Below are 27,724 nucleotides of genomic sequence, written 5' to 3'. Positions count from 1 at the left end.
TAGCCTTACTTCTGCGCTGTTGCTGGCGGCAGCTTTGCCTTCAGAGCTGGGATCCTGGCCAGCAGCCATCACTCTCCAGCTGCCCAGCTCGGAAGGTAGCACCACTGTCAGCAGCAGTGCAGAAGTAAGGATGGCATGGTATGGTATTGCCACCCTTACTTTTGCACTGCTGCTGGTGGGGCGCTGCCTTCAGAGCTGGGCGCCTCATCGACAGCCGCCACTCTCCAGCCACCCATCTCTGAAGGCAGCGCAGAAGTAAGGGTGGCAATACTGTGACCCCCCTAATATATCCTTGCAACCCCCCTGCAATTCCCTTTTGGGTCAGGACCCCCAGTTTTAAGAAACACTGGTGTCCCCCTGTAAATCTGTATAGTATAGGGTAAAAGCACACAAAAGGCCAGATTTCACGGTCCTTGATGCGTTTTTCATGGCCGTGAATTTGGTAGGGCCCTAACCTTTACCAAAAACAATGTGAAACTAATTTTACAAAATGGAAAAAACAATTTTATAAAAAAAAATTTTAAGAAAGCCTCCACATGAAATTTCACCTTTTTATTTTGTGTTTTGTATATTGGTCTAGAAGCTTTATGTACAAAAGGTGTATTACATTAGTGAGTATCCATTGCCTGACTCTGTTGATGGTATTGGGTATGAAGTAGAACAGACTTTCTAACGACCAAGAATAACTATCATGCTGAAATACACTTCCTGGGCTGTCTAACTGCTGTAATAAAATGGAGATCAATTAGACCAGTATACTTACTGGGAATGTTAGACTTGGATATGACCATAAACGTTCATCTTAAAGCTCTGGAGATCTGTAGACATTTGATATTCTTAAAATATGTTGGTAAAATCCCCCTTTTCCTAGATAAAGATTAAAATCTTGTCCTCTTTTTAAAAACAAGTCTATTAACTTTCAGACTCCTGTCTGACTTTTTTTTACCTGGCATCATTACGAGTAACAAGTAAAACTGGGGGGAAATCTTTGTGCTTTTGACAGCACTTTATGTGTAGTCAGTTTTGCAGTTTCCCCTGTTGGTTGTGTAGGTCTTCACACAGCAACAAAGGACAGAAATACTTTAAAATTATAAAAAATTTTGTAAAACCACACAAAGTAGCAGGGGTTGGAGGGGATTTGAAGGCAGAGGAATTAAAAGTACTGTAGTTTTAGATACCACAGGTCTTTTAAAATTGATTAGATTTCAAGTTAATTATCTCTCTAAATATAGCCTCTTAATGTTCATCAATTAATTAGCAACTTTTATAATCTGCTCAGTTAGTAGTATTTAGGCCTTGGCTACACTGGCACTTTACAGCGCTACAACTTTCTTGCTCAGGGGTGTGAAAAAACACACCCCTGAGCGCAGCAAGTTACAGCACTGTAAAGCGCCAGGGTAAACAGTGCCCCAGCGCTGGGAGCTGCGCTCCCAGCGCTGTAAGCTAATCCCCTCAGGGAGGTGGAGTACCTGCAGCGCTGGGAGAGCTCTCAAAGTGCTGCTGCGGGAGCGCTTTTGAGTTTCGAGTGTAGCCAAGCCCTTATTCTTTACCCTTTAGAGTAAGTATCTACAATTGAACTTGTTCTTATAGAATTATATCTGTACCCCAAAATTAGTGAGTTTGTTAAAATTAGTCTTTTAAATATCTAAGTGTATTTGATATGTTTTTTCCTAAATATAACCTTGATGGTGGTTGTCACTAAAACGGTTTGCCATTTACTTATTTATTTATTTAAAAAATAGATACCCAGTTTTCTTGAAGCCACAGAACAGATTGATTTAATAATCTCGGTTTCTTGCTATTGCAGCAGCCAAAGGATTACCTGATATGGATTCCTCAGTACTTTTACAACACAATGGAGGCATTCCAGCCAATAAAAAATTATCCACAACATTGCCGGAGCTAGAATATAGAGAAAAGGGGAAAGAAAAGGACAAGGATGCCAAGAAACACAACCTTGGAATAAATAACAATATTTTACAACCAGTAGACTCTAAAATACAAGAAATTGAATATATGGAAAACCATATCAATAGTAAAAGATTAAATAATGATCTTGTTGGAAGTACAGAAAATCTCTTAAAAGAGGACTCATGCACTGCCTCATCCAAAAATTACAAAAATGCCAGTGGAGTTGTGAACTCCTCGCCTCGCAGTCACAGTGCAACTAATGGGAGCATCCCTTCCTCATCTACTAAAAATGAGAAAAAACAGAAATGCACTAGCAAGAGCCCAAGCACACACAAGGACTTAATGGAAAACTGTATTCCTAATAACCAGCTAAGCAAACCAGATGCACTGGTAAGGTAAGTTTGATATGTTCATTGCCTAACAACCTCTTTCTCTCATCATGCTTGTTTTTCAGTAGATTAGGAATCCTTTTTTTAGGAAACCATTAACAAACCAATTTATGGCTTTGTTAGAAAGGCAACATGGCCTAGTGATTAGAAGAATGGACTGGGAGGTGGGTATCTTGTTTCTGTTGCTAACACTACTGCAGATTTCCTATGTGAGCGTAAGCAAATCACTTTACCGTGCCATGCCTCAGTTTATCCATCTGTAAAATGGGTATACTTACCTACCTCACAGGGTTGTTGTGAGGCATAATAAAGTGTTTTAACAATCCTTTGATTAAAGGCACTATAGAAGTACAAAGTAACATTACAAATTTATTGAACACTTTTAATCAAGTTCTGCCCCATATGTCTTTTACTTCTCCAGTGCAGAAAGGGTGGCATGGTACTTGAAAGTCTAATATTGGAAATGCTTGCTTTTAAAAAAAAAAAATAATAATAATCTTCAGTTCACAGGTATGAATGCAAGTCATGAGCTGCTACATTATCGAAGGAATATATTCACACTCCACCTGCAAGTCTGTTTTACCTTGTTGGTCTGGATATAGTACACAGAAATTTAATTTCACTGTGTTATGGACTATAATGATTTGAAAAGTCACACGTCCTTATGGTTGCTAATCTGAGAGTTAAATAAAGATGGAAAGCTGTTGGGTACTTACAGTGCTGTCAGTTGGGGTAGAAATGGGAAGTTGCAAACTTCATAGAAAATGAACGTGAACCTCTCAAATTCCTGCCCCAAAGGGGAAAAATAGCTCTTCAGCAGTTAACATTGTGCAGCCTGGTGGTGGTATTTTCTATTGGCGTATCTGTGTGTACTGGAGTATCTGTGTGTACCTTTCAAGAATGTGCATGGTAAATGGCATAATGCTGTCTTTGATCAAAGATTCTATTTTACTACACAGTGATACAAGCTAATAACAGAACTGAAGTTGTGTTTTGCCCATGTGTATGTTTTCACTGATGTTTCCTGTTTCCACACACCTGACTAACGGTCTGGGGAAATAACTAAGTCTAACCATACTACAGGGCTTCTCAGACTTTCATAGCATGAAGTATATTTGAATACAGTAATTGTCTCATGGATAGACTGTTCCTTTGTGTTTCTTACCTCCGATTTGCAGTTGAATAACATCTCAGACAGTTGTCAACATGGAAAAGTAATATTAGGAGAGCATTTAATATATTTTTAGTTTTTAATGCGATTTAACAGCTGGAACAAGGAAAGACAGCAAGTGCCTTGCAAACCACTGGTGATCCATGGAGCACAGTTCAGGAATCGCTGCTGTAAAATATAATGGAAAAAGTGAATGTTAAAAAAAGTGAACTGCTACAGTTGGGTCCCACTGCTACACACACTGCCTATTTGATATCAACCATAGCTGAGTCATGTTGTTGCTATATTTGCAGACATATCAATTACTTCTTTTGCGCTGTTTATCAGAACACTTCTAGGAAAAAAAACAGCAAGAGGTCCATGTTTACTGTTGATCTGTAAAAAGTGATATCCTACTATTGAACAACAAAGACCTTCTTCCCCTAAAAAATAAACAAAAAGAAAAAGACCAAAACCTAATGTAAAGATAACACCTGCTGCAAGCTCTTTCCATATTATGTGTGAGCACTGAGGCCTAGAATAACGGTCAGTTGTAATTAAGCCAAAACAAGCAGAGAGCAGCAAATTTGGTATCCTGTAGTAGGCAAAAGAGTAGTAAGTGACTCCTCTTCAAACACTGAATGCTTTGTGGTAAAGGATTAGTACCAGAAGACCCTCTCTGTGTAGCTTCTGTAGGAAATCCATCTAAATATCTTATTGTTGCTGCCTTGTTAGCAAATAAGAAAATCAAAGTTCCTTGTGTGAGCTCTGTGTGCCACTGCAGATCCATCTGAAGGAAAGAAAACAGCATGTAATTGGGATGGAACAGGGATAGGGACCTGTTAGAATAAGTCTGTAGCACCTTTATGCCTTCTCCCTTGCGCCCCCCCCCCCCCGCCCCCGTCTCACTATTAGCATCTCCTTTTTCTTTTCTGTAGTGTTGCACGCTCACTGGTCTAACTTCAGCAAGTCCTTGTTGGGTAATTTAATTGGCAAGTCAGGCTCACACTTTCCCTGCAGGAACCTTTAGGTAATTGGAATTTTGACTCTAGTTTGTCTCTGAAGATACACTGTATGTGGATACAATTACTTCTATGAAAATACCCTTTTCACTTCTGATAATGATTATATCCACTAATTGGCATACCTTCTGCCGATTCATATGGCTTCTTCTCATTTATTTACTTGAAATATTCAGATCAGTTCTCACTTATAGTATCTGCAGAATAACTGAATGAACTAGCTAGCTTCTAGCTTGCTTAACCTTACCTGGAAACCAAATTCAGCCCTGTGTTAATGGGATGCAGATGGCAATGCCATCAGTAGAAGTTGTGCCTATATAATCCAGGCAAAGATAAGATAACTCTTCTGCTCGCTTAGGAAAAGAAGAGAGCTGGTCAGTGTCCCGAATGTCACAATTAGAGTTGAGTGAATAATCGTTTGTTTTTTTCCTTGCTGAATTAAAAACACTGAAAAAAATTTGCTAGGTCAAATGAAACATTTCAAATGTTGATTTGAACTATTTTGAAACATTTCACTTTGACACTTCTGAAATTGTTGTTTTTCTGGGGGAGAGGTTGGCCAAAATTCAACCCAAATTTGCAAATAATTTCAGTGCCACAAAAATGCTTTTTTTTTTTTTTTTTCTTTTTTGGCATATTTACTACACCTCTACCCCGATATAACGCTGTCCTCTGGAGCCAAAAAATCGTACCGCGTTACAGGTGAAACCGCGCTATATTGAACTTGTTTTGATCCGCTGGAGCGCGCAGCCCCGCCTCCCCGGAACGCTGTTTTACCGCGTTATATTAGAATTCGTGTTATATCGGGTCGCGTTATATCGGGATAGAGGTGGTATTTGCTGAAAAAATGTTGCCCGGCTCTAGTCACAATTCACCAATGAACTGATCATAGGGACCAAGAAAAAAGAAGAGTGGTACCAATTCTCCATATTATAATATGGCCTGCCAGCCTGTGTATGAAAATAGTTTATTCTGTATGTGTCCATGAGGGACCAGATTTAAGATCCAAAATACTTTAGTATGCTTAAATATATGTTGAGACTCTTATATACAGGGCCACAGATGTTAGTTTGCGTCAAGTTGTCATTGTGATTACATTGAGGTTTTAAAATACTAATTTCCTGTCTGCTGCTGCTGCTTGATATTATTTATTACCAATGTAAATAACTGGAACAATGCATCAGTTATTGCTTCTGTTTAGACTATCCGTGTGTAACTCCTAGTTTAGTCAGAGACCCAATGTAATGTGTGTCTTTAAATATATATAAAAAAATCTTTGTTTTGAAAAAAATTTCCATGTTGAGGGATAGTTTAATTTAAATTAAAGTCAAGCTGTTTATTTTCTCTTGACCGTGCCCTTGTTCCTATATTGTAAAGCTTTTATTCATTGTTTTCTCCACTTTAAGTGGCATTAATTACTAAACTTCTAACTTTTGTGGTTAAATTGTGACTCTAGTCTAAAAAGCAACTATAAAAAAAATGCAGTGTGAGGATCCCTGTTTGTCTCAGTGACTGCTCTGTTCTGTTTTCAAATAAAAAGATGCTTTTCATAACTTTCAAACTCACCCTGGGATCTCCAAGCCAGGTTGTGTTCTTTTTTGTTCACAAATATGGCCCTGAACTAACTGAGCAGTATTAGATGGAGTTAAAGTTCCTCTTATGGTGGCTATTGAATCAAGATTATTGGTGGTTATTCAGATACAATAAATATGAATCCCTAAAATGCCATTTTTAGATTTACTTTTCAGAGTAAAACTACCACATGCTCTTTAATATTTTCTCTAAGTTGATATTACATAGTATGCTACAATATTTAAAAGGGCAATATCAAGTAATTTTTTTAGTAGCTAATTTTTTTTTGTGCATATTGTTACCCCTCTCTGAAGGCAGGAAATTTTTTTATTCTGTGGTGTCTTAAGTTAATAAAAAGATGTGGGGAAAGCAGTTAATAAATTTGGAAGATTTTATCTAGTTAAAATAATATTTAAGTAGGTCATGTGTTGACGTGGAACTGAAAGTGTCACAGTAAGAGAAGTGAAACTCTCCTTTTTTAAGTAAAGACAGTTTGCCCTAACATCTCTGAAAACTGACAAAAATAACTAATGGATTTGTTAACACTTCAGTTCTTGTTCCCAAAGAAACAACTTGATTTCAAATAATTCACTTTAGTACACAAGCGAGCCAAAGCTCAAATACAATACTGAAATGTGGAACCTAATGTCCATCTTCCAAAAATGGTGGTTGTATTTTGTTCTTATAAGGAAGGTTTTCAGTTTTAATTTATGTATGTGAAACTTATTGTATGAGACAACAGTGAAGACCACCATGTCTGTAAACTATTTCAGTACTTGTACTTTTCTGGATAAGGAGTTAGAGGAGTTCCCTTTTCTTAAAAATGTGTCGTTGGGTGTTGCAATTAACATTTTCTTTGGCTAATGAAAGGGAGTGGTTGTGGTTCAGCTGGCTACAGCAGAGGGATTCTAGGGGGTTAATCCTGGCAGTGGCAATTGTCAGCTCTGCGATACAGACCTCTCTCTGCCTCCATCAGTAAAATGGAGATATTCCCAACCTCTCATGGATGTTGTGAGACCTGTTTTCTGTTTGTAAAAGCACTTGAGATTTTTATATTTCTGTAGCAACTTTCATCCAGACTGTTCATTTTACATCGTTATATTCATCAGGCCAATGGAGAGACCGAATCTGGTACCTATTTACACATCATAGACTCAGATAATTTCCTAATGGCTACCAGAGCAAGCTAGTTTAGCATCCTGTATCATCTCACTATCCATTCTAGGGGACTGGCAGGTTTTCTTTCCATTTTATGGATTTGGACTGTGTTACAAGTACAAATCACGATCATAAAGCTTTCGTTCTTCTGTAGTGCAAAAAGTACCAGAAAAGCTGGGTTTTCCCACAGCAAGATGCCGCTTTGTAATGATCCCAACTTGCTGCTGGCTATTTGCATGCCAAAAGAGCATCTAAAAGCACAGCTTGACAAAAGTGTTGACATCCACCGAAGTGCCGTTTCCTGGCTTATGGAGTATTGACCCAGAGAAGCAGCTTACTCTTGCATTAGTTATCCTTGTGGATATCTTTGAATTCTTCAGGAATTGGGCTACATTTGTACATAGGGGAATATTTGTGGAGCAGGGCATGGCTCATGCCCTTTCTTCCTTCCTGCTCTCACAAGACTTGGGGTTACTTTCAGAGCAAAACTTGAAAGTGTTACGGTAAATATATTTTCCTGTATTTTAGCTCTAGTTATTTTCCATTTTCTATAGCACACTAATGTCCCCAGAGCTCCGGAGCCTATTTTTTCCAATCTGCTGCCTGTCTGAAGTAGCTTTAACATAACCCAGAAGGCTTTTATCCCATCAGTTACAGTAGGGGACATCCTCAAAGCCTACTGAGGTATAATAGGACTAAGGCAGGCAAGAAAAATAAACAGGCTCAGAAGCTCTGGGAACATACATCGGAAATCAGGGAATGGAAGGAGGTAATTCGATCGGGAATAAGGTGAAGAGTTCATAGCTGGGAGTAGAGTCGGGGGCAACATAAAGAAGGGGTCCGAGTGTTAGGTAGCCGCATTTGTGGAGCCAGGTGCTGGCTGACACACAAGCTGTTTACAGCTGTGTCACCCTTTCCTTTCAACTCCCATATGTTCAAATGTTGTAGCCAGAGGGATGGTGTGGATCCTGTGATTGGCCTAAAACTGTGTTTATCCACCTAACATTGCCTTCCTGCCTTTCCATTTTTACAAGTTACTGCAACAATATGCACAGTTTCTCCCCCCCAAAATGGGATTTGACCCACTTGGTCCTGTAGTCTTTTTATATTTGGGAGTGGACTGTCCTAACATAAATAAAATAGGTCAAAACCATCTAACAATGCCATAGGTCCGCAGTTCTCAATCTTCATTGCACTGTGACTCCCTTCTGATAACAAAATTTACTACATGACCACAGTAAGGGGGATTGAAGACTGAGCCCTACTGCCCTGGGCGGGGGCCAAAGCTGAAGCCCAAGGGCTTCTGCCCTGGGTGGGGACACGTAACCTTAGCCCTGGGTGGTGGGACTCGGGCTTCAGCTTCAGCCCTGGGAGGTTGGGCTTGGGCTTCAGACTTGCTGGGGCCCAGGGCCAACATCAGCCTTGGCGACCCCATTAAAATGGGGTCCTGACCCACTTTGGGGTCCCGACCCACAGTTTTAGAATCCCTGTCATAGATAAAGGAAGAGGGCTATCATTGCCTCTTCCTCTCTCTCTCTTTTTTTTTTTATGACCTCCTTTACTCAAACTGGTATTGGAGCGGAGCTTTTACTGATAATACAGATTCTCAGTTGTGAGAAATCCTGAAGAAGATTCCGTTGTAGACTAAATCTGAATTTGACAAATAGATTTACAAAAAGACTTTAGGTTTTGTAGGTTTGGGGAAACAGATGGGTTCAGTGCTAATGGGATGGTCTGTGTTAGATCAGAAATAGAATTCTTCCACATTTTGAGAAGACAAATATGGGAATGGGAGACAGCTGTGAGAGTTCATACAGAGGCAGAAAAGAGTAGGGGTGGGAGGGAATAGGTAGATGGGAAGGCATGAGGGAACTTCTTTTCACATCTTAGTATATTAAATACAAAGTATAGTGCTGAAATGTTGTCATTCTTGCCTGACATTTTGAATACTTGATCATTTGCACTTACTCTGGATTTGTCAGTCTCAAAGAGGCAGGGAATAAGCCATGATGAAGTTTAAGATTTGTGTGTGTATGTGTTTTCACACACCACTTGGGAAAGAGAGACAAATCCTAGTAGACTGTTCCACATCAAGAAACCTGACAGATTCTTGATAGTAATTTCAACCTTTTGGCTAACATACAACACAGTTAAAAAATCTGTTTGTATTTGTTCATAAATATTACATTCAAATATTTAATTAAAAAAATCCATGTAACAGTCCAAAGATGGTTTGGTAACAAATTTCACTTTTGGATTACATTTTATGCATAATATCTTAGCTTGGCTGACTAGCTGAGCGGTTTTTTTTATTAAAGGTATTCCTAGGATCCTTTTATGCAACTTCCTTGATGCTCCTTCTGCCAAACCATTTCTTTGGGTTAGTGCAGCCCTTGGACTATTCAAAAACAACACAACCTTTTGAATTGCTGACCACTTAGAGCAATTCTGTTTAGAACAAAAGGTAAGTCAGAACTAAGGTTTCTATCTCAGTTCTATCTGGAACTTTTTGGTATATAGAAAATGCTCAAAGAAACCACTTATGACAGCGTATTACTTGTAGTGGGGGAACTTCAACTTAGTGTAATCACATTTGGTTGTTTTCAAGTGAGAGCATCACTGCAGGGGATATTTATGACGACAGGTTAGGCAAGAAAAGGAACAGAATAAAAAGTCTCATAACATTAGCTAGAAGAGCATTTCAGAGTTTCTTTTAATTTTTTTTTTTTTTTTTAGTAGGTTTTTTTTTTTTTTTTTTTTTTTTTTTTTTTTTTGAGGACTTTATTTTTTACATAGTGTTAATTAGGGTAAGATGCCCAGGTGCTTGGAGATTTTGGTAATGTATAAAGCGAGTAAATAAACTAAGCAAGGAGGGATTTTATGCACTAAATGGGTGTAAATAGCCTTTGTCTGAAACAGTGTTATTTTTCAGATCACCTTCTTTTATTTGAAATAAGTATGGAAAGATGTATCCAATCTTGTTTTACTATGTGGGATCAAGAAATTGTATCTTGCAGGATCAGGCCTCAGACAAGGTACCCAGAGTGGTAAACAATCTTCAATTAAGCCCTTATTTTAAAAGTAATTATGTTTCAAGATTATTTGCTGCTTGTACAGCAACAAAAGGAATTGTGCTCTATAAGTCATTTTTTTTCTTGTTGATTTCCTGGTTTACTGGGAAAACACAGTAGAGAGAAAAAAAAGTGCAGGGGACCTAAGCAGAAACTAGTGTAGTAGGAAAAACAATGTTGCCTTATTGGGTCATTCATCACTGTAACAATAATACAAAGTATTTTGGGGAATAGAGACAGAGCACAAGTCGCACTTCTAACAGCAAAAATACCTCTCTGCTATTGCCCTGGTTTACCTTGATAATGTGTTTTAATTTGGGGATGGGGTAGCGGAGGGAGAATTTTTAAAATCTTGTATTCCCCTGAAAATGTTTTATTCCCCCTGTACATAGGGAAGAATTTTATATACTGGCTCTCTACATGAGAAAATCTCTAAGCTAGAAATGTTTGTTCGACTAAACTTTGTAAGATGGATAGGCTCACAGTTGATGCAGGGAAAACAAGGAATATATATGTGGGGGGGAGGGGGAGGTGATCTGGTAGCTAAATATTCAACTGATAATTTTTAAAAATGAAACCGTTTTTCTTTTGTACTGATGTTGGTTTTAATATTTCAGGAAATGTGGTATCCAGATTTCTTAGTATGGTGGTTTTCTCACATTGTGACAAGATATTAACTTTCCATTGTAATGAGATTTTTGAAATTGTATGTTTTAGATGCTATTGTGACTGCTATAGCAAGTTTTTATTTTCTCTATAAATTGCATTAATAGAGCTTTCTTAGTTTTTAAAACTAGAGCTGAGGTTACAAAAAAATACAGTATAATGAAAGGGGATAATTGAAATTTGTTTTTTAAAATGTTGCCCAGATTATTTTTTTAAATAGTTTTTCAATCAATTTTTTTGCAATAGATGCATTCCCCTGGGATTTTATCAGCCATTGATTTTAAAGAAGCTTGTGTTCCTCTTTGTACTGTTTTGTTCTAACCATTCCAGGTTCCTGCATTACTGATTTTTATCTGCCATGTTTCAAGTTTGTGGCCATGACCTTTGGGTGCTTTGATCAGAGTAATGTTTTCAATATTGATAATTCTGTTTCATGAATGAATACTCTCCATAGCTTTCTGGAAGTCCTAATTTGTGCTCGGAGGTTGCCATTACATGGCAATCCATTACATTAAAAACACATAATGAGGCCATTTTTCAGAAGCATTTTAAGTCTCTTGGTTAGAGCAGGAACTGAGAGTTAAGGACTCATAGATTCTATTCCTGACAATACCATAGGCTCAATGAGCTATGTCTGGCAAGTCATTGAACCCTTTGTGCTTCAACTTTCCAACTGTAAAATGGGTTTAATAATCTAATTGGCTTACATGGAATTTACATGACTTAGTTGTTTAAACTGTTTGAATCACAGATTGTGGGCACTCAAGACAATAAAAATATTTTAATTTGACTCCATGAGAGTGGGGGAGGTCAGTCATCTAATCTAATTATTTGGTCACCCTTCTGGTGAAAGATTTAACCTTATCCACTGACACATCACTAATGGTTTGAGTTTTCATATGGAAAGGTTTCGTGGTCAAAAGTTCTTGGCTCCTTCAGATTCTCAGTAGCAGTAAGGTTTCTGAGTAGGCTGGGTTTTGTGATTGCTGAGAGAGGAAGCAATTTTGCCGAGTAAGAAACTCAATTCTATAAATATAGTGAATCCAAGCAGCACCATCCGCTTTTAAACACTAATATTCTGCTGGAACATAGTTCATTGGACTATGTTTCACCTCAGTGGGCCTTACAGACCTTTCTTAGGCAATGGGGACTCCCAGAGTTGGATCAAAATTTTGATTCTCGGAAGCTTAAGCTCACCAGCTTGGTGGCTGATAATGAATAGCTTAATGAAGGGCAGACTTCTGTCAGATCTCAAGAAGAATTACCCCAAGACCTTTAAGCTCCTTCAGGATAAAAGGAACTGTTTCTGAGACTTTGGAGCCCACTTGTAAAACTTAACTGTTAAGTTCCTGGCTCCAAAAAGGTTATGCTACAAACATCCTCCTCCTGAAATACAAAGAAGTGATGAGAGCTTTATGGCTATGTCCTTGTGTCCAGTTTGAAGAGCTTGACTCGGGTGTGTATATGTGGAACTCTGGTTCATACTCCCAATTTAAAAAAAAATACATTCCCACAAGAGTCCCTGAATGTGGTTCCATCTCTGGATGGACACTTCTACCTCCTTCAATAATAGAACGGTTCCAGTTAATAGCTTTAGATATTAAAGGTCATGGGGCTTGAAAAACTGACACACTCACCATCTCCTAAGCAGGAAGTCCTCAGATCTGTTTACATTCCCTCCTTTCCTTCTTTTTGGCCCACTTTGTATGTGTTCTGTACTGGTCCTGCAGCCTACAGCTTTCTTTACAGCTCAATTTGGACCCAGCCCTGCAAGCTCTCCACATGTGGAACTTCCATTGCAGCCAGGGGACTTTCCATTTATAGACGGCTTTAGGAATTGGGCCTAATGTCAATATTCTGTCGCTGTAAAACTAAATTACTGTGACCTCTTGTTCATTCACACTTAACCAGACCAGTCCTATCTATCTGAGAATCAAGTTACAGACACACTCCTGTGGGCATTTGGAACAGTTGATGGATGACGTACTTCCCCCCCAAAAAAGCATGCGGAAACCAAGAAATCCACAGTTAAGGAGGCATTCCAGATTTAAGGCATGGTCTGAGGACCAAACAGAGAGTTAAAAATTTCAAGTTCTAATCCCAGTTGTGACTTTGATTCCATTTGTGTCATTGGATAAGTCAGTTAACCTTTCACAACAAAGCTATCTGTAAAATGGGGTGTATTAATGCTTCACCTTACGAGGGCATTGTGAAGCTTAATGTTAGTGCTTTGAATAAGTAAAGTGCTATATCATCAGTTCTTGGGGAGAGTTGGTATACCCTATTACTAGTCCAAGAGGTGTTAAAGATGGGATTTCAGTATTTGCTATGAATTTCTTGATTTTTAATACAGTTATGGTTAAGATGAACTCTTAATGTTGTTCTGGTATAATGAACAAATTTGCTTACAAATGTATACAAAGTAAAGACAGTGAGATTATTTCAGGGTTCATAATTGCTGCTTTTAGAGGCTGGTGTATTGCATACCAGTCTGTTCCTCTAATAACTTCAAAGCAGTAAAAGAGGAAGATCAGAATTTTTACTGAATTTTTTTCTGCTCAAATAATTATCCAATCATTAAGGTGTTTTCTGAGTGGGATTTACCGGATTTACCCAACCATTAATTTGTCTGCATCATTCATTTCACATCTTCAGTTAAAAATCCTGAATATATTTAGATATCTAGTTTAGTATAGGCATCAAAAGATCGGCTGAGAAAATAGGATGGAAGTCTTGAAATGTCTTTCACTTCTAATTTACTCTTTTCATTGGTTAAAACTAACTTGTTTGCATTTTGTAGTTTAACAAATTATGGGAGAGTGACAGAAGGGACTTTGTAATACGGTTTTATCAAGTAATCAGTGCAGCGTGTTTATTTTTGGATGTTTTCACCTTCTAAGCAACCATAGTAAACACAAAAAAACTTAATACAACTCAGTTGAGGCATTCTCAATGCATATGGTTTTAGGAAACTAATAGGAATGGCTTAATGTCTCTAAAGTTATTATATTTGGAATGGCTCTGGGGTCCTTATTCAGGATTTATGTGCTCTATTTTCACTTTCTCTCTTGGATATTTACAAAAAGAATTGTCTACTTATTACAAACTCCTAAAAGAGGAGACAGTACAGTCTATCTTGTTGGAACAAGTTAAGCAGAGGAGTTTCACTTATGAAAAAAATCTTTCTGAAAATACTTGTATGCAGATTAAAGCAGTCCCTGACCAAGTATTGTTTTCATGATTATTGCTTGCTTTTGAGAGCTCTAATGGAATTACTTTGGGTACTTATCAATGTAAAGCCTGTGAATTTGATTCATTATATACGCAATCTCTTCCCATACCTTACTCCATCAACCACTGTTCAGGTTAAAATAAAACATCTGTCAAAACCAGTTAAGTGTTGGTATACTATAGCCTGTTAATCTCTGTTGTCTCCTGCTTGTCACATTGTTCATCTCTGATAGTTAAGTCCAAAGCTCACCAAAGAGCTGATCATAGGACAGCAGAGGAGGGTGAAATACCAGTGCCGCAGTTCAAGTCTACTAGCTAATATTATATTAGACATAATGAAAATGCACATGTAACAAAACCATTTTGTAGTGTTTTGTCCAGTCTGACTTTAACTGTGCTTTAAATAACAATCCTGCACTGAATAAGCCATTAATTGGCCGATCTTTCAGTTTCTATGTTTGAGGTTTGGTTTTGGTTTTTAAACCAGTACAGGATGCTGAAATAATTTGTGGTCTCCAATGCGAACGTCCTATCCATTTAATACTGTGTGGGTTTGTGATAGGCTGGTAGTAAGCAGGCAGGTCAACTTTGGGGAGTGTGTGCGCAAGTGTTTTATCTGGGTTGGGGGGTTGTTTTTGTTTTTTGTTGTTAAACTATGATTGGGTTGAGTTAATCAACAAGTAAGTTCATCTTAGTACAATACCAAATGCAGCCAGGAGTTTAGCTCAGTACATCTTAAAAAAAGTGGGGGGTTGAGTCTTTGAATGGATTATCTCTGAAATGAATACATGTGTATGGTAGATCCCACACTTTCTTGTAGCATGTGATTTGCTATTAATTTACCAGCAGACTGCTTGGGCTCAGTTTCAGCCTTTGTTAACATTTTTTATAACTTTCCATGAATACATTTCAGGATTCCCCATTAGCCTCCTAACACCTCGAATCAATCTTTTCTTATGCTTCCCACCAGTAAATTTTGCATTGGCACTTAGGTCTGGATTTTTTGAACACTTATGCCCCAAAGGGTTCAAATGAAAACAAATGGCTATTATTACTTTTAGTCTGTATAGTGGGGTCTGTTTGCTTCAGTTTTCGTTTAACAAGTTATTGACTTTTCTACCTCTAAATACTTGAACTTCCATTAATTCTGCACACAACTTTTATTGAAACCACCTATAATACACTGTTTTGATCGGCCTTGTTTAAAAAAAACCTTTAAACTAGCCATGGAGTGTCACTGAGCACATGGGAATTACATGTGTGTAACTAAAAATCATATTTGGCTCCATCTTAACTGGTATGTAATGCTTATACTTGTAAGAGATGATCTTTTATTTATCTATGCAATATGCTGCTATTGTCTTAAACACAAAGGATTTTTTAAAATCTGAATAAATTTAAATCCATAATCTGATGCTTCATTCATATTAACCTAATTTGTGTGATTATTAGACAATTTTTATTTTGTTTCAAATGCTTTAATTACAGTTTGGGCACTTCCTTATCAAATACTATTTCTAAACATAAAATGTATAGCAGAAGGTCTCTGGTCAGGAAGGATTAAAAGTAAATTTCTGATTTCACAACCTCTGTATATCTCTTTGTGTATTTTCAGTGATTACATGCACAGAAAAATATAAAGCTGAATTACTATTTTATCTGGAATGCAGATTAGTATTTTTATCCTTTACCAGATTTCGAGTAGATATTCCAGGCACTCTTTCTAATGGAACAGTTGGGATGCGAAACTATTCTTTGTATAAAGCCTTTATTAAATACATCTTATATTTTGGTTCTACAGATTACATGATTTAAGAAGAAATTAATTTTTAGATGAAAAGTACTAATATGCCATAGTTTGAGCCATTGGTAACTTCAAAGCAAACTCTTACCTTGGCAAAAAGGTTAAACATTGGTTTATTTGTACATCTCCGTGTTTAAACTTTTCAAACTTGTATGTTTCAGTTCTGCTGTGAGAAATCATAATTCCATCAGATTTGTGTTACAGCGTCACAATACGTTATATGAGGAAACTAGAATAGACATGCTACTTTTTTTGCAGGATAAATATAAAATTGAAAAAGTTATGAATGTTTATACTGTTTGGGAAGGGAAAAGGAGATTTGTTTATTTTGAAAAAAAAAAGGTATATTTATTACAGTGCATTTTGAAGATGTAATTCCTGAGCATGGTCCTCTGTATCTGTCAATGTAAAAATGTCATACAATACCCCTGTAATGTAGTATGTGGACTATACTTAATAAGGATACTTATATTTTTGTTCGGTATCATAGGTGTGCAATGGTGGTTTATAGGAAAATAAAATTGACAGATTCTTGCTTGCAACCTAAATTACACATAAAATAGCAAGGGATGACAAAGGATAGGGAAGAGAGGGTATGGCGGGACAAGGGTTTCACACAATGGAATATCAGGAGGTATGTTTACTGTGTTTCTTTTTTTTTTTTATGTGTAAAAAACTTAATATAAAAATTTGGGCCTTGGGAAGGTTGGGGAGTTACAGTTGAAATTCTTTTTTTTTTTTTTAAATGCTTCTCCTTATCTTAGGTTGGAACAAGATATTAAAAAATTAAAGGCTGACCTGCAGGCAAGCAGGCAAACTGAACAGGAGCTACGTAGTCAGATCAGTTCTCTGACTAGCACGGAGCGGGGAATTCGATCTGAAATTGGACAGCTCCGACAAGAAAATGAGCTGCTTCAGAACAAGTATGTTTTGCCACAGAACTGTGTATAGACTATGAACTGAGCAAATGCAGCATGTTTTGTTTTATTAAAGGCTGGCAGCATACTAACCTGGATACTGGGGCAAATCCTATTTACCTTACTTTCTCACTGGTGGTCCCATGGTTCATATATGATTCAGAATAAGGCAAGCAGGATTTGTCCCTTTTACCTTCAAGGCATCTGATTAAATAATCATAGGGCAATATTATTAGTAAGTGGAAATGTGGCTTTCCAAATGTAGCCTAATCATTTTCAATTCTAGTTGAAGGTGACACATTTCTAAAACTGCTATAAACTCTCTATCAAAACTTTTTCCTCAGTGAAATTGGTGACCTGTCTTCCCTGCTGTGCCCCCTCATGTTAAAATAGTCTTTCAACATAAAGTGAGTTTAAAAAAAAAAAAAAAAACCCACACTCAACCAAGAAGTCAAGTTTTTATACTGTTCAAAATTGGCCATCATATGAACATTTCTTGCCCTCACCTTAAAGGGTATTTCAAGCTCTTTGCAAGCAACATAGGTTACATGAGTTTTCTAAAGAATTAAAGCTTAATTTTGCCTTCACCATTGAAAATATATGTACAAAAATGTCTTAAGAGATTGCTTTAAAGGTCATAGAACTCATTTTACTTCCTCTTTTGTAATAGCCTCTTAGAAGTCTGAAAACTTTTCCATACAGATGATATCTTTATTTATCAAATAAGAATTCTCCCTTTTTTTTTCTTCCCCCCCACTTCCCCCCACCCCCCAGTGGTGATGAAATCAAACAGACCTTTTTCTTCCTTGATTTTTGTACTGCTATTATTGGGTCCAATCATGCATCTATTCAAGTCGATGGAAATTTTGTCATTGACAAGTTTGACGGCAGCAACCCTTTTACTGAAGTAGTAATAACAACCAAATACATAGTTTATGCTTTCAGCACCCCACTATAAAAATTATTCCAGCACTCCCGCCAATAGGAGTTTAGGATGCTCAGGATCTGCCGACAGACACAGAGCACCCCCTAAGATAGGGCCCAATGTATGCCGCTGCAGAGACCATGGAGACCGTTCTCAGCACTGTGGTGTTGCCTTGTGAATCTTCAGGTGCTGTTTCATTACATTTTGGTAAAGGGCTCTATTGATTTTAAAAGACCATTTGAAGACTGGAGAGCACTGTCCAGTAGGTCCAGAAAGACAAATTTGTGGCCTAAACTATGGAAGAATCTTTTCACACTTTAAAATAAAAAAAAGTGTCCAGAAGCTATTAAAAAAGCATATACCTATTACTCCTCAGATTACATAACGCCGTACAAATGAAACAGAAAGACAAGCAAACCATCAGCCAGTTGGAGAAAAAACTGAAAGCAGAACAAGAGGCACGAGCCTTTGTAGAAAAACAGTTGATGGAGGAAAAGAAAAGAAAGAAGTTGGAAGAAGCAACTGCTGCACGTGCTGTTGCATTTGCTGCTGCTACCAGGTACTTACCTCGGTTTTATTCTCTGGGCTTGTCTCCACTTACTGTGGATCTACGCTGCGCCGATTGATCCATCGGGGGGCGATTTTAGTGGGTATAGTGAAGACCCACTAAATCGATTGCAGATCGCTCTCCTGTTGACTCCGGTACTCCACCAGAACGAGAAGCATAAGGTAAGTCGACGGGAGAAACCCAGCACAGTGTAGCCACTGCAATAATTCGACCTAAGGTACGTTGAATCCAGCTACGTTATTCACGTAGCTGGAGTCGCATAACTTAGGTCGACTTAGCCTCGTAGTGTAGACCTGCCCTACATTTTTGCTTTAATAGCCTTTTCTTTGGGATTGTAGAAACTGAAATGGCTTTCGATCATTATCTATTCCACTTGCAAAAGCAAGGTGTTGTCCTTTGATAGAGAGTCAGACAAATATTAAAGAGACACCATCAACTTAAAGATCTCACTTTGTGTGCTTTTTTTTCAGCAGTGGCTAAAGTTAAAAGTAATGTCTAAGGCCCCAATCCTGCAACTGGTTTGCACAGCAGATCCCTGCAAATACATGGAGAATGAAATCAGTGAGCCTCTATGTAGGCACAGGGGTCCACCCATGTAGATCACTTGCAAGATATTGGGGCCAAAGATTCCTACAATTGCAAGATTAAAGAGCAAAATATCTCACCTGATTTATTCGTTTTGTTTATGTGGTGCATTGAACAGCACTTGCGTGTGAGCATTTTTACAGTTTCCTCTGAATATACAGTTTGCCCTGTCAGTTGTGGGCCCTTTCACACAGCAAAAGGGAAGAGAAATTCCTAATTAAAAATAGGAAAATGTGATGTGACAGAAGATGGCCAGGGGACTTGGCATGTGTGATGACGGATGTAAAAACTGACTTTTTTAGCTATTTTTAAATAGACCAGATTTCTTGTTGATGGTGCCCCTTTAAGTTGCAAAACATAACAAACTTGGTAGCTTATCACTATATTTTCTTTGTTTGAAGGGAACATATTTTGTTTTAGGATTTATATAGTTTATGAAAGGAAGAATATTTGTTTTTGTAAATGGATTCTGGAAATAATTAAAATATTTTAAGTAAACTCCACCGTGTTTTCACTTATTATCATCTTAGTACTCTAAACACCTATAAAACATACTATCTTAATATAACTCTTATGAGTTTTGGTCTGTATTTAAAAAGTAATTTACATATTGACCTTTGGCATATGTTAATAGAGTATTTAATTGGGAAATTGTGGTTTTTTTGTTGTTGTTTATTTTACCTTCAGAAAAAAAGCAAAGGGAATTGTGGCACACATTCAAGAAAGCACCATTGGTCAGGGGTTCAGTGGTGCTCTACTTGTGCTCGCATTAGTTTTTTGAAGAACTATCTTGCTAAATAGAAACTGGCCTCTAGCTTCCTAAATGTCCAAGAAAAGTTTGGTGTGAATAGGGTAATTCCCAAAGCAATTGACTGTAATTGCATGGGCTACTCCATCTTCACTTAAAATATAGAAAATGTGTTGTGTAGTGATCTGTCATGTAGGGATGGATGAGTGGGAGGAAAGAAGTGGTAGTATATTGGCAGATTCTTTGAGTTGAGCTAAAAGTAAATCTTTGATCACTTGGGACTTCTGCTCTCTGGGTTGGTGGCAATTGAGTGAGTCACTGAGATAATGCACTTAGTCTCTAAGGGCCTGATCCTGTAGGGCCCACTGAAGGATTTAGGTGTCCAGCGCTGGATTATATTGTCAAGGGAGATGCTGACAGTATCATATAACCATTTGCTGCCATGAAATGGTATTGATAGCATCTCTGAGAGCGGCCACCTGGTCTACTCCTTCCAGGCTACCTGCAAGGAGAATCCCGAAGTTAGTGAAGTGCATCAGGGCAACTGGGTATACCTGAAAGATCATTGATGCAAGAGACTTTTTAGAGGCAAAAGGCAAATCTGGGGGACTCCACAAGAGGAGTTTTGCCTTAATTTAAATTTCTGGTACTGACATGAGCTACTAGCACAAAATTATTAGTTTGTACCATAAAACAGAATCATAAATTTCAGCAACTCTGTTTTTATCATTCTGGTAACTATCCAATAGACATGTCTTAGTGAATTCAAGTGTCTAGAAATAAATTACTTTGTGTGCTGTATAAGCATATGAAAATGGGTATCATAAAAATCCTTCTCGCAGTAACTTTGACTTTCATCCCTAACACAAAGCTAACGTTTTAATGGGTGAAATAAAATTTTAAGACAAAGCAGTTATATTGGCATCCTCTATGTAATTTCTCTTCACCCAACTAGGAAACAACCTTTAAAGTCTACATTTTTCATGATTCTAGAGAATTAATCAAACTATCTAAGGCTTGAAAACGAGCCCCGTTAATGATATATTGTAGAATATAGTTGAGTTATAGCTGTTGCCACTGAAATGCCTTTCTTCTTTTCTACATAAAGGGGGAGTTTGCAGGGAGCTGACTTCGGTTTTGTGTGGGAGGGGAATCAAAGATCTATCACGGGATAGAATCTTAGTTTATGTAATTTTTTGCATAAAAGCAGTGGGAGGAAGTAGGAAATGTTTCCTCGCGTAGTTCTGGGTGTTGAGTCTTAGCACCCACCTATAGTAAATTCACGAGATGGTGAATCCTGATCATGTATATGCTTTACATTGATCAGGTTCAGGCAGAGTCATTGTACTATTTGTGTTATGTGCATCCCTAAAAAACAAAGGCCCTACCTGTTGTTCTGCATGGATATTAAAGTCACCAAAGTACTTTTTATATGAATCAAGGTTTGACCCAGCAACCTTGGACAAAATTTCTTCTCTACCTCAGAGCTCCATTGTTGTACCCTGGCTGGTTACCACTCTCCAGCCCAGAGGTGGCTGCATTTTGGTGATGCTATAGATAAATAGTTGGAAAGCATTTGGGGATTCTTCAAAATGAAAGGCACTGCATAAACATAGGATGGCTTTAATCCATTAAGCCCCCAAATATCTGAAATACTAATTTCTACTATTTCTTTTCTACATGGCTTACAAATGTCCTAAACTTCCTAATGTTTAAGGCATAACCTTGGGTAATGTTTTTACATCCTTTTGTCTTAACTTCATGAGGGAAATTCTCTCATTTAAAAAAACCCATTATTCTCCTTTCTCATTTTATTCAGCAATATTCATAGTAACTTGACTGATCTGAACCTTTCAGGGACAATAACAGAAGAGTCATTTTTGTTTCACTCCCTTTTCTGATAACACTTCCTTCACAGAGGAGAATGCACTGAAACTTTACGGAATCGTATCAGAGAGCTGGAGACAGAATGCAAGAAGCTAACAATTGACATAAAGCTGAAAGAAGACCAGATACGAGAACTAGAAATGAAAGTTCAGGTAATGAGAAGGCACTCAAGGCTCAGACCTGCAATGTGTTGAGTGCTTCAACCCTCAGTTAACTTGGTGGACCTTCCTAGGGGACTTTTAGCATCTTGCACAATTGAGCCCTTCACATGTGTCGTGCACATCTAACATTAGGGTTTGCGGGTGAGGAAGATTAATAGTTCCTTACATCCTTACCACCTTGTTGTTTATTTGTAGTTTTTTTCCCCCTAAACTATCTGATCCAGATAAGTTAACTCAAAATTCTAACCCTGCATGCCCCTGTGTAGGAACACATTGCCAGCCCAGAAACCCTTGTAAGATTCCTCTTCCCTGATAAGGAATAAGGTTCTTACTAACATTAAATACTTTTGGTAAAAGTGGAAAAGTTGAAAGGAACAGATTGAAAGCAACTCAGTTTTAAAAAACTTTTGAAAGCAGAGTCTGAGGCTACATCTGTCCCTGAACCTACCAGGTATTTCTGTTGTTTTGCAGTCAATGGTTTCCCATTTTTTAAATGTTTTCCTCTCTCCTGTCACTGCTTGAAAGCCCCACACAAACAGAAATGGATTATAGAGGGGAAGCAGTGAAACTGCACTGATTAGACACAGTACAGCCAAAGTAAAACTGAAATAATATCTTTTTCTTTCATTTTCATTACGCTTATTTATCTTGCTTGTAACAAGAGTAGGTAAAAAAAATTCAAATGAGTGAGAGTTTTTTTTTTCTTTAAAACACGCTTCTAAGGGCACAGTCAGATAGTGAACTGAGAATTTTGTATGTCAGATCCTTAACTTTGATATGTGGATATTTTTTACTGTGTACTGTCTTCTGACACGTTTTCTAATCTTCATGATCTGACTGAGAGTTTTTACAAATAGCGCATATATCCCAGCTTTCCATGGGATTGCCAAAATAGGTATTCTGAAAACAAGTACAGTCTGTTTTACAAGAATGTTTGTTTTGAAAATAGGTTGTCATTACCAGTCATGACTGGGGTTTGGTGTTTTGCATTTTTCAAACTGTTACCTCTATGTAAGTTTTGTTGTCGCATTAATACCTTTTCTGCAGAGCCTTTTTCCACTATATTTTATTTTACACATTTCTCTGTTTAAAAATACTAGTTTTTTAATATTTTTTTAATTGTGAAATATTAATATTTGTATTTCCAGCCTTATTGGTTGGTTGTCTTTGTGCGAAGTAACTATTTTTTTCTTTTAATTGAGTTCTGGATTTGTGGAATAGTTAGAAAGCCCAGAACACTCCCCAGCTGAATTTAGAAATGTGGTTACATCTTGGTTCTTCCTGAGCAACTGTAATAGCTCAGTGTGTCACATTTACTCATTGTCACTTTAAATCAGTGGTTTTCAGACGACTGTACCCCTTTCAGGAGTCTGATTTGTCTTATGCCCCCAAATTTCACCTCACTTAAAAACAACTTGCTTACAAAATCAGACATAAAAATACAAAAGTGTAACAGCACACTATTAGGGAAAAATTGCTTACCTTCTCATTTTTACCATATAATTATAAAACAAATCAACTGGAATATAAATATTGTACTTACATTTCAGAATATAGTATACAGAGCAGTATAAACAAGTTATTGTCTGTATAAAATTTTAGTTTGTACTTGCTTTGCTAGTCAGTTGTAAAACTAGGCAAATATCTAGATGAGTTGATGTACCCCTGGAAGATCTCTGTGTACAGAACCACTGCTTTAAACGATATACAGTTGGAGCAGATCTCTTGTCCATTTATACTACATCAGTTAAGATAACAATCTAAAGTTCTTTACATAAAATTCAATGTTGGGGGTTCTGTTTCCCCATCCCAAACATCAGTTGTTCGTGTTCCACAGTGAGCAACTCAGACTTCCCCAGCTGGCACTCCAAGGGTGGTGGTGAGCTCCAGAGAGAGCAAGGGTTGCAGTAACATAGAGCTGAGGGATTGGGTGGGGCGAGTAAATGGGTTTTTCTCACATCATTGAATTATTTGTACAGTATTATTATTCACTTGTACAAAGCCATGTGTAATTAAGGGTACTATAATATCACATGCAGTAATTAACTACCATTTGCCAGCATACTAGGCCCAGTGGTGTGCTGAGGGGAAAAAAGAAAGACCTGTCTATACATCTCATGCTTAAAGTTTGCATGACTAACATTTTTGTCTTAATTACTTCTGCAGGAACTGCGGAAATACAAGGAAAATGAGAAGGACACTGAGGTGTTAATGTCAGCACTTTCAGCCATGCAAGATAAAACACAGCACTTAGAGAACAGCCTGAGTGCAGAGACAAGAATTAAGTTGGATCTGTTCTCTGCATTAGGAGATGCAAAACGGCAGCTTGAGATTGCCCAAGGTAAAGTACAGTAGTTTTATTCACCTACTACTATTAACTGAAACAGTAAAAAAATATACTGTAGGGATTACCCTGTGTTACTGTAGGGATGGATTAGATGTCCTAGAGGATTCACCTGATTTCCCCCTACTGTTGAATCAAAGACAATAAAATCCTCTGTTAGTGGTGTTTGTTAGTTATATCGGAATGCATACGTTCCTCATACTGTAGAAATCTCTCTACCCAGAGCAACAAAAAGCTTTGAAAAAAGTTATATGCAGGGTCGTCGTAGTCGTGTCAGTCCCAGGATACTAGAGAGACAAGGTGAGTGAGCTAATATCTTTTATTGGAGCAACTTCCATTGGTGAAAGAGACGAACTTTCGAGCACCCCAGAGCTCTTCGAAAGAAGTCATTACCCAAACCTGAAGAAGCTCAGTGTGGCTCGAAAGCTTCTCCTTCTCATGATAGGAAGTTGCTCCAATGAAAGAGAGCTCGCTCACCTTCTCTCTTTAAAAAAAAAACAGTAGAAAGTGTAAATGAATTTTATAATATAAACAAATACTTTAATACTCAGTTCTCACCTCTTAATTACCATAATATTTTAATAACTGTGTGGCAAATATTCTCTAGTTATTTAAAAAAAAAAAAAAAAAAGGCCACCATGATATCTTTGAGGAGTGGGAAAGAACACAGACTTTTTAGGATGTGTGCACTGTTGTAGTCTGCCACTGCAGCCAGAAGAGGGAGCAAAACCTTAACTAACCAACCCATTCCCAGACCTGTGCTAATATCTACTTGTCTCTACTGTCCAAACAAGGAAGAAAAATTAATAGGATTTTTCATTTAATATTCTTCAGAGCATCCTTGCAGAAGTTTACTTGCCTGCAGCAAATTTTTTTTTTACTAGTAAGGTAGATATTTGTCAGGTTTCTGTCGTGGGGTTATTTTTTTGCCTGGGCTTATAAATAGTCGGAATGGTCTTGCAAGGATCCATAAACATATTCTACACTTAAAATAGGAAAAACAATACCTTCGCATTTCTCAAATGGATTTATAAAAATGGAGAGTGGAAATAGGAAAGTGTTTTTTAAATAAAAAGTAAAATACAGTCTTAATAGGTAGATACTCTTGTTCCATCTGGGTGCTAGTGAAGTGCAAACTTAGGAAGTGTGGACATCAAGATGATAACGTTGTGCTGAAAGATTATTTCTGCTACTGAATTCTAATGGTTTAAACTCTGACAGTAGTTATGGAGGAGTACAAATCTACATTAACTTTTGTTCAATTGTAATAAACCAGTATTTGTGTGGATTGCCAAGATGGTGTTAGAACTGTGAATTTCCTTTGACTGTTTTGCTTGGTCAGTTTCTCTGTCTCAGCTTTTCTCAAACTATAGCCTGGGAGGGACTGCCAGTGGTGGATGAAAATGTGCTGCTTGTTCTAAGTGACACTCTTTGCTGTTCCAGGGCAAATCATTCAAAAAGACCAGGAAATCAAGGACCTAAAACAGAGGATAGCAGAAGTTATGGCAGTGATGCCCAGCATAACATACAATGCAGCCACCAGCACCCTGAGTCCTGTTTCCCCACATTACTCTTCCAAATTTGTGGAGACCAGCCCTTCTGGACTTGATCCCAATGCCTCCGTTTATCAACCCTTGAAAAAATGAATGCCAACTTTCTTTTTGCCCAACAGTTTTGTCCGACCGAAGGCATCGTACAGGAGCATCTCTTGCAGTCAAGATGAAATTGTATTGTGTGAGACTGTATTTGTCATTTAAAACAGAAAGGGGGAAAAAAAGAACATCAATATTTGACTAGAACTGCCCATCGGTTTTTCTTGTAAATTTTTAGAAAACCTCACAGAACTTTGCAATTTATTTTTCTTGGCCAATGCATTAAAAACAACTCTTGGTTTTCAAGTAGCCGATTTTGCCTTTTTATGTACTCTTGCATGGTTTCCTCTTGAAAAACACAGGGCTTTGCTTGATTCTGAACCCTTTCTTTTTTTTAAATAATCAAGCTAAAATTGCAAATCAGAGTCATAAGGGATAATGATGAAAATTCTTTCGTTTTTAGAGTGAAAGGGTTAAATAAACTAACAAAGCTTTGATTTATAGCTATATTAAATAAAGGTATGTAATGTTGCCGAAAATAATTTAATTACCCCTCAAAGGACCAAACAAATTTAAGGGGCATCATTTAAGGGAAAGAATAAGTAACGAGAATAGATGATGTGATGGTGGTTGTTGTGTGAAATATAAATATTCCCATTGGTGTTTTTAGTCATTGAGAATTGCTAACAGTCTTGTTCACAGTGCCTTGGGAGAAGACATTTCAAGAGGAAACTTGATAGTTAAACTATTTTTTCCCCCTTCACTGTCATCTAGCTTATATATCAAGCTCATTACAGAGTCTCTACTGCAAATTGTTCATGGTAATTTGGATGTTCATTACAAACCACGGTTACATCTTCTGTTTATTTTGATACAAAATCAGCAGTGTTCTGTAACTTGCCTTGATTATAATACATCAGAGAAGGCACAATATTAATATAGGAAGCGTTATTGTGAAGGCGGAATTGTGCAATGTATTGTATACAAGAGACTGCAAAGCTGGCTAATAAATCTGCAGTTCTAGGTTTTTTTTATTTTATTCAGCTGTGATTTATATTTACAACATCTTGTATTTGACAATTTAAATGGAGTTGAATATTTCTCAGCTGTTGTGCCAAGGAGTTTTTAAGAGTTTTTAAAAAGCAACTCATAAATTGCACAAAGATTTAAGTAAAAATGTATATTATACATTGGTAGAAAGTGTTTGCACTGGCAACTTCTGAAGTGTTTAAGCTTGGGGAGGGTGGGGGGAGGAAGAAAAATTGTATTGGAAACTAGCAGAATTACAAACCAAACATGATTTTGCAAACCTGCAGTGGACTCTGGAAGGACAAAGTTCTTCTATTTAAAAAAAAAAAAAAAAAAAAAAAAAAAAAAAATTAAAGGTTTCATGTTAATTGGCATGTATGCCTCATTTAAAAAATGAAGTAGGACAAGAAAATCAATCAAATAGAAGTATTAAAGATTCATCATTTTAATCACAGATATTATTTTGGGATAAAACTTCTAGCTTTAGCCAGGTGTGCATGTTGCTGTCATTTGCATTTTTGAATCCTCTTGTGTAATTGTCACCATGAAAGTGTTACTCAGAAATGTCATCGGTTTTTCATCTTTGTGCAAAACATGAAATATTGTCACTGCCTTTTTGTGTTGAGGTTCCCCCATTTTGCTGCCTTTTTGGCACAACTTTCGTTAAATACTTGGTCTTGGCTGCATTATTTTTTCTGTGGGGTTTACAAAGAATAAACATTTTCTTGCAGATAAAAAAAAACAACTTTGCCTTTGTAACTGACCTGATTAGCCGGATATGAGGAGTGCATTTTGTTTAGTTACCAATTTTAAATAACTCTCTTTAATCTTTTTGCACATTATTTCTCTGCTGCTCCAGGTAAGAATTCATTTGGGCAGTATGACTTCACTCTTATGAAGCAGAAAGAAGAGCATATGTTTCTTATATCCTGATATGCTGTATAAACCCAGCAGGTCATTTCTGTGTGTGGAGGGTTTTTTACCATTATCTCTT

At 37.3% G+C, this 27,724-nt stretch overlaps 1 protein-coding gene across 1 annotated transcript in view; it reads left to right on the top strand.

Moving 5' to 3' along the window:
- MACO1 (macoilin 1) overlaps positions 1-27,469 on the top strand; it is a 50,553-nt gene extending 23,084 nt beyond the window's left edge. Inside the window, exons 6-11 of the mRNA XM_024203668.3 lie at positions 1,808-2,306; positions 16,739-16,897; positions 18,193-18,375; positions 21,636-21,756; positions 23,932-24,106; positions 25,553-27,469. Of these exons, the coding sequence (XP_024059436.1) occupies positions 1,808-2,306; positions 16,739-16,897; positions 18,193-18,375; positions 21,636-21,756; positions 23,932-24,106; positions 25,553-25,755 (1,340 nt within the window). The 3' untranslated portion in view covers positions 25,756-27,469. The remainder of the gene's footprint in view (positions 1-1,807; positions 2,307-16,738; positions 16,898-18,192; positions 18,376-21,635; positions 21,757-23,931; positions 24,107-25,552) is intronic.
- Positions 27,470-27,724: the final 255 nt, after the last annotated feature.

This window comes from Terrapene carolina, unplaced genomic scaffold (assembly GCF_002925995.2).
Source record: "Terrapene carolina triunguis isolate 2854851 unplaced genomic scaffold, T_m_triunguis-2.0 Scaffold236, whole genome shotgun sequence".
NCBI lineage: Eukaryota > Metazoa > Chordata > Testudines > Emydidae > Terrapene > Terrapene triunguis.
Note: the sequence above shows the minus strand (reverse complement) of the source record. Positions and strands in the feature narration are given on the sequence as shown.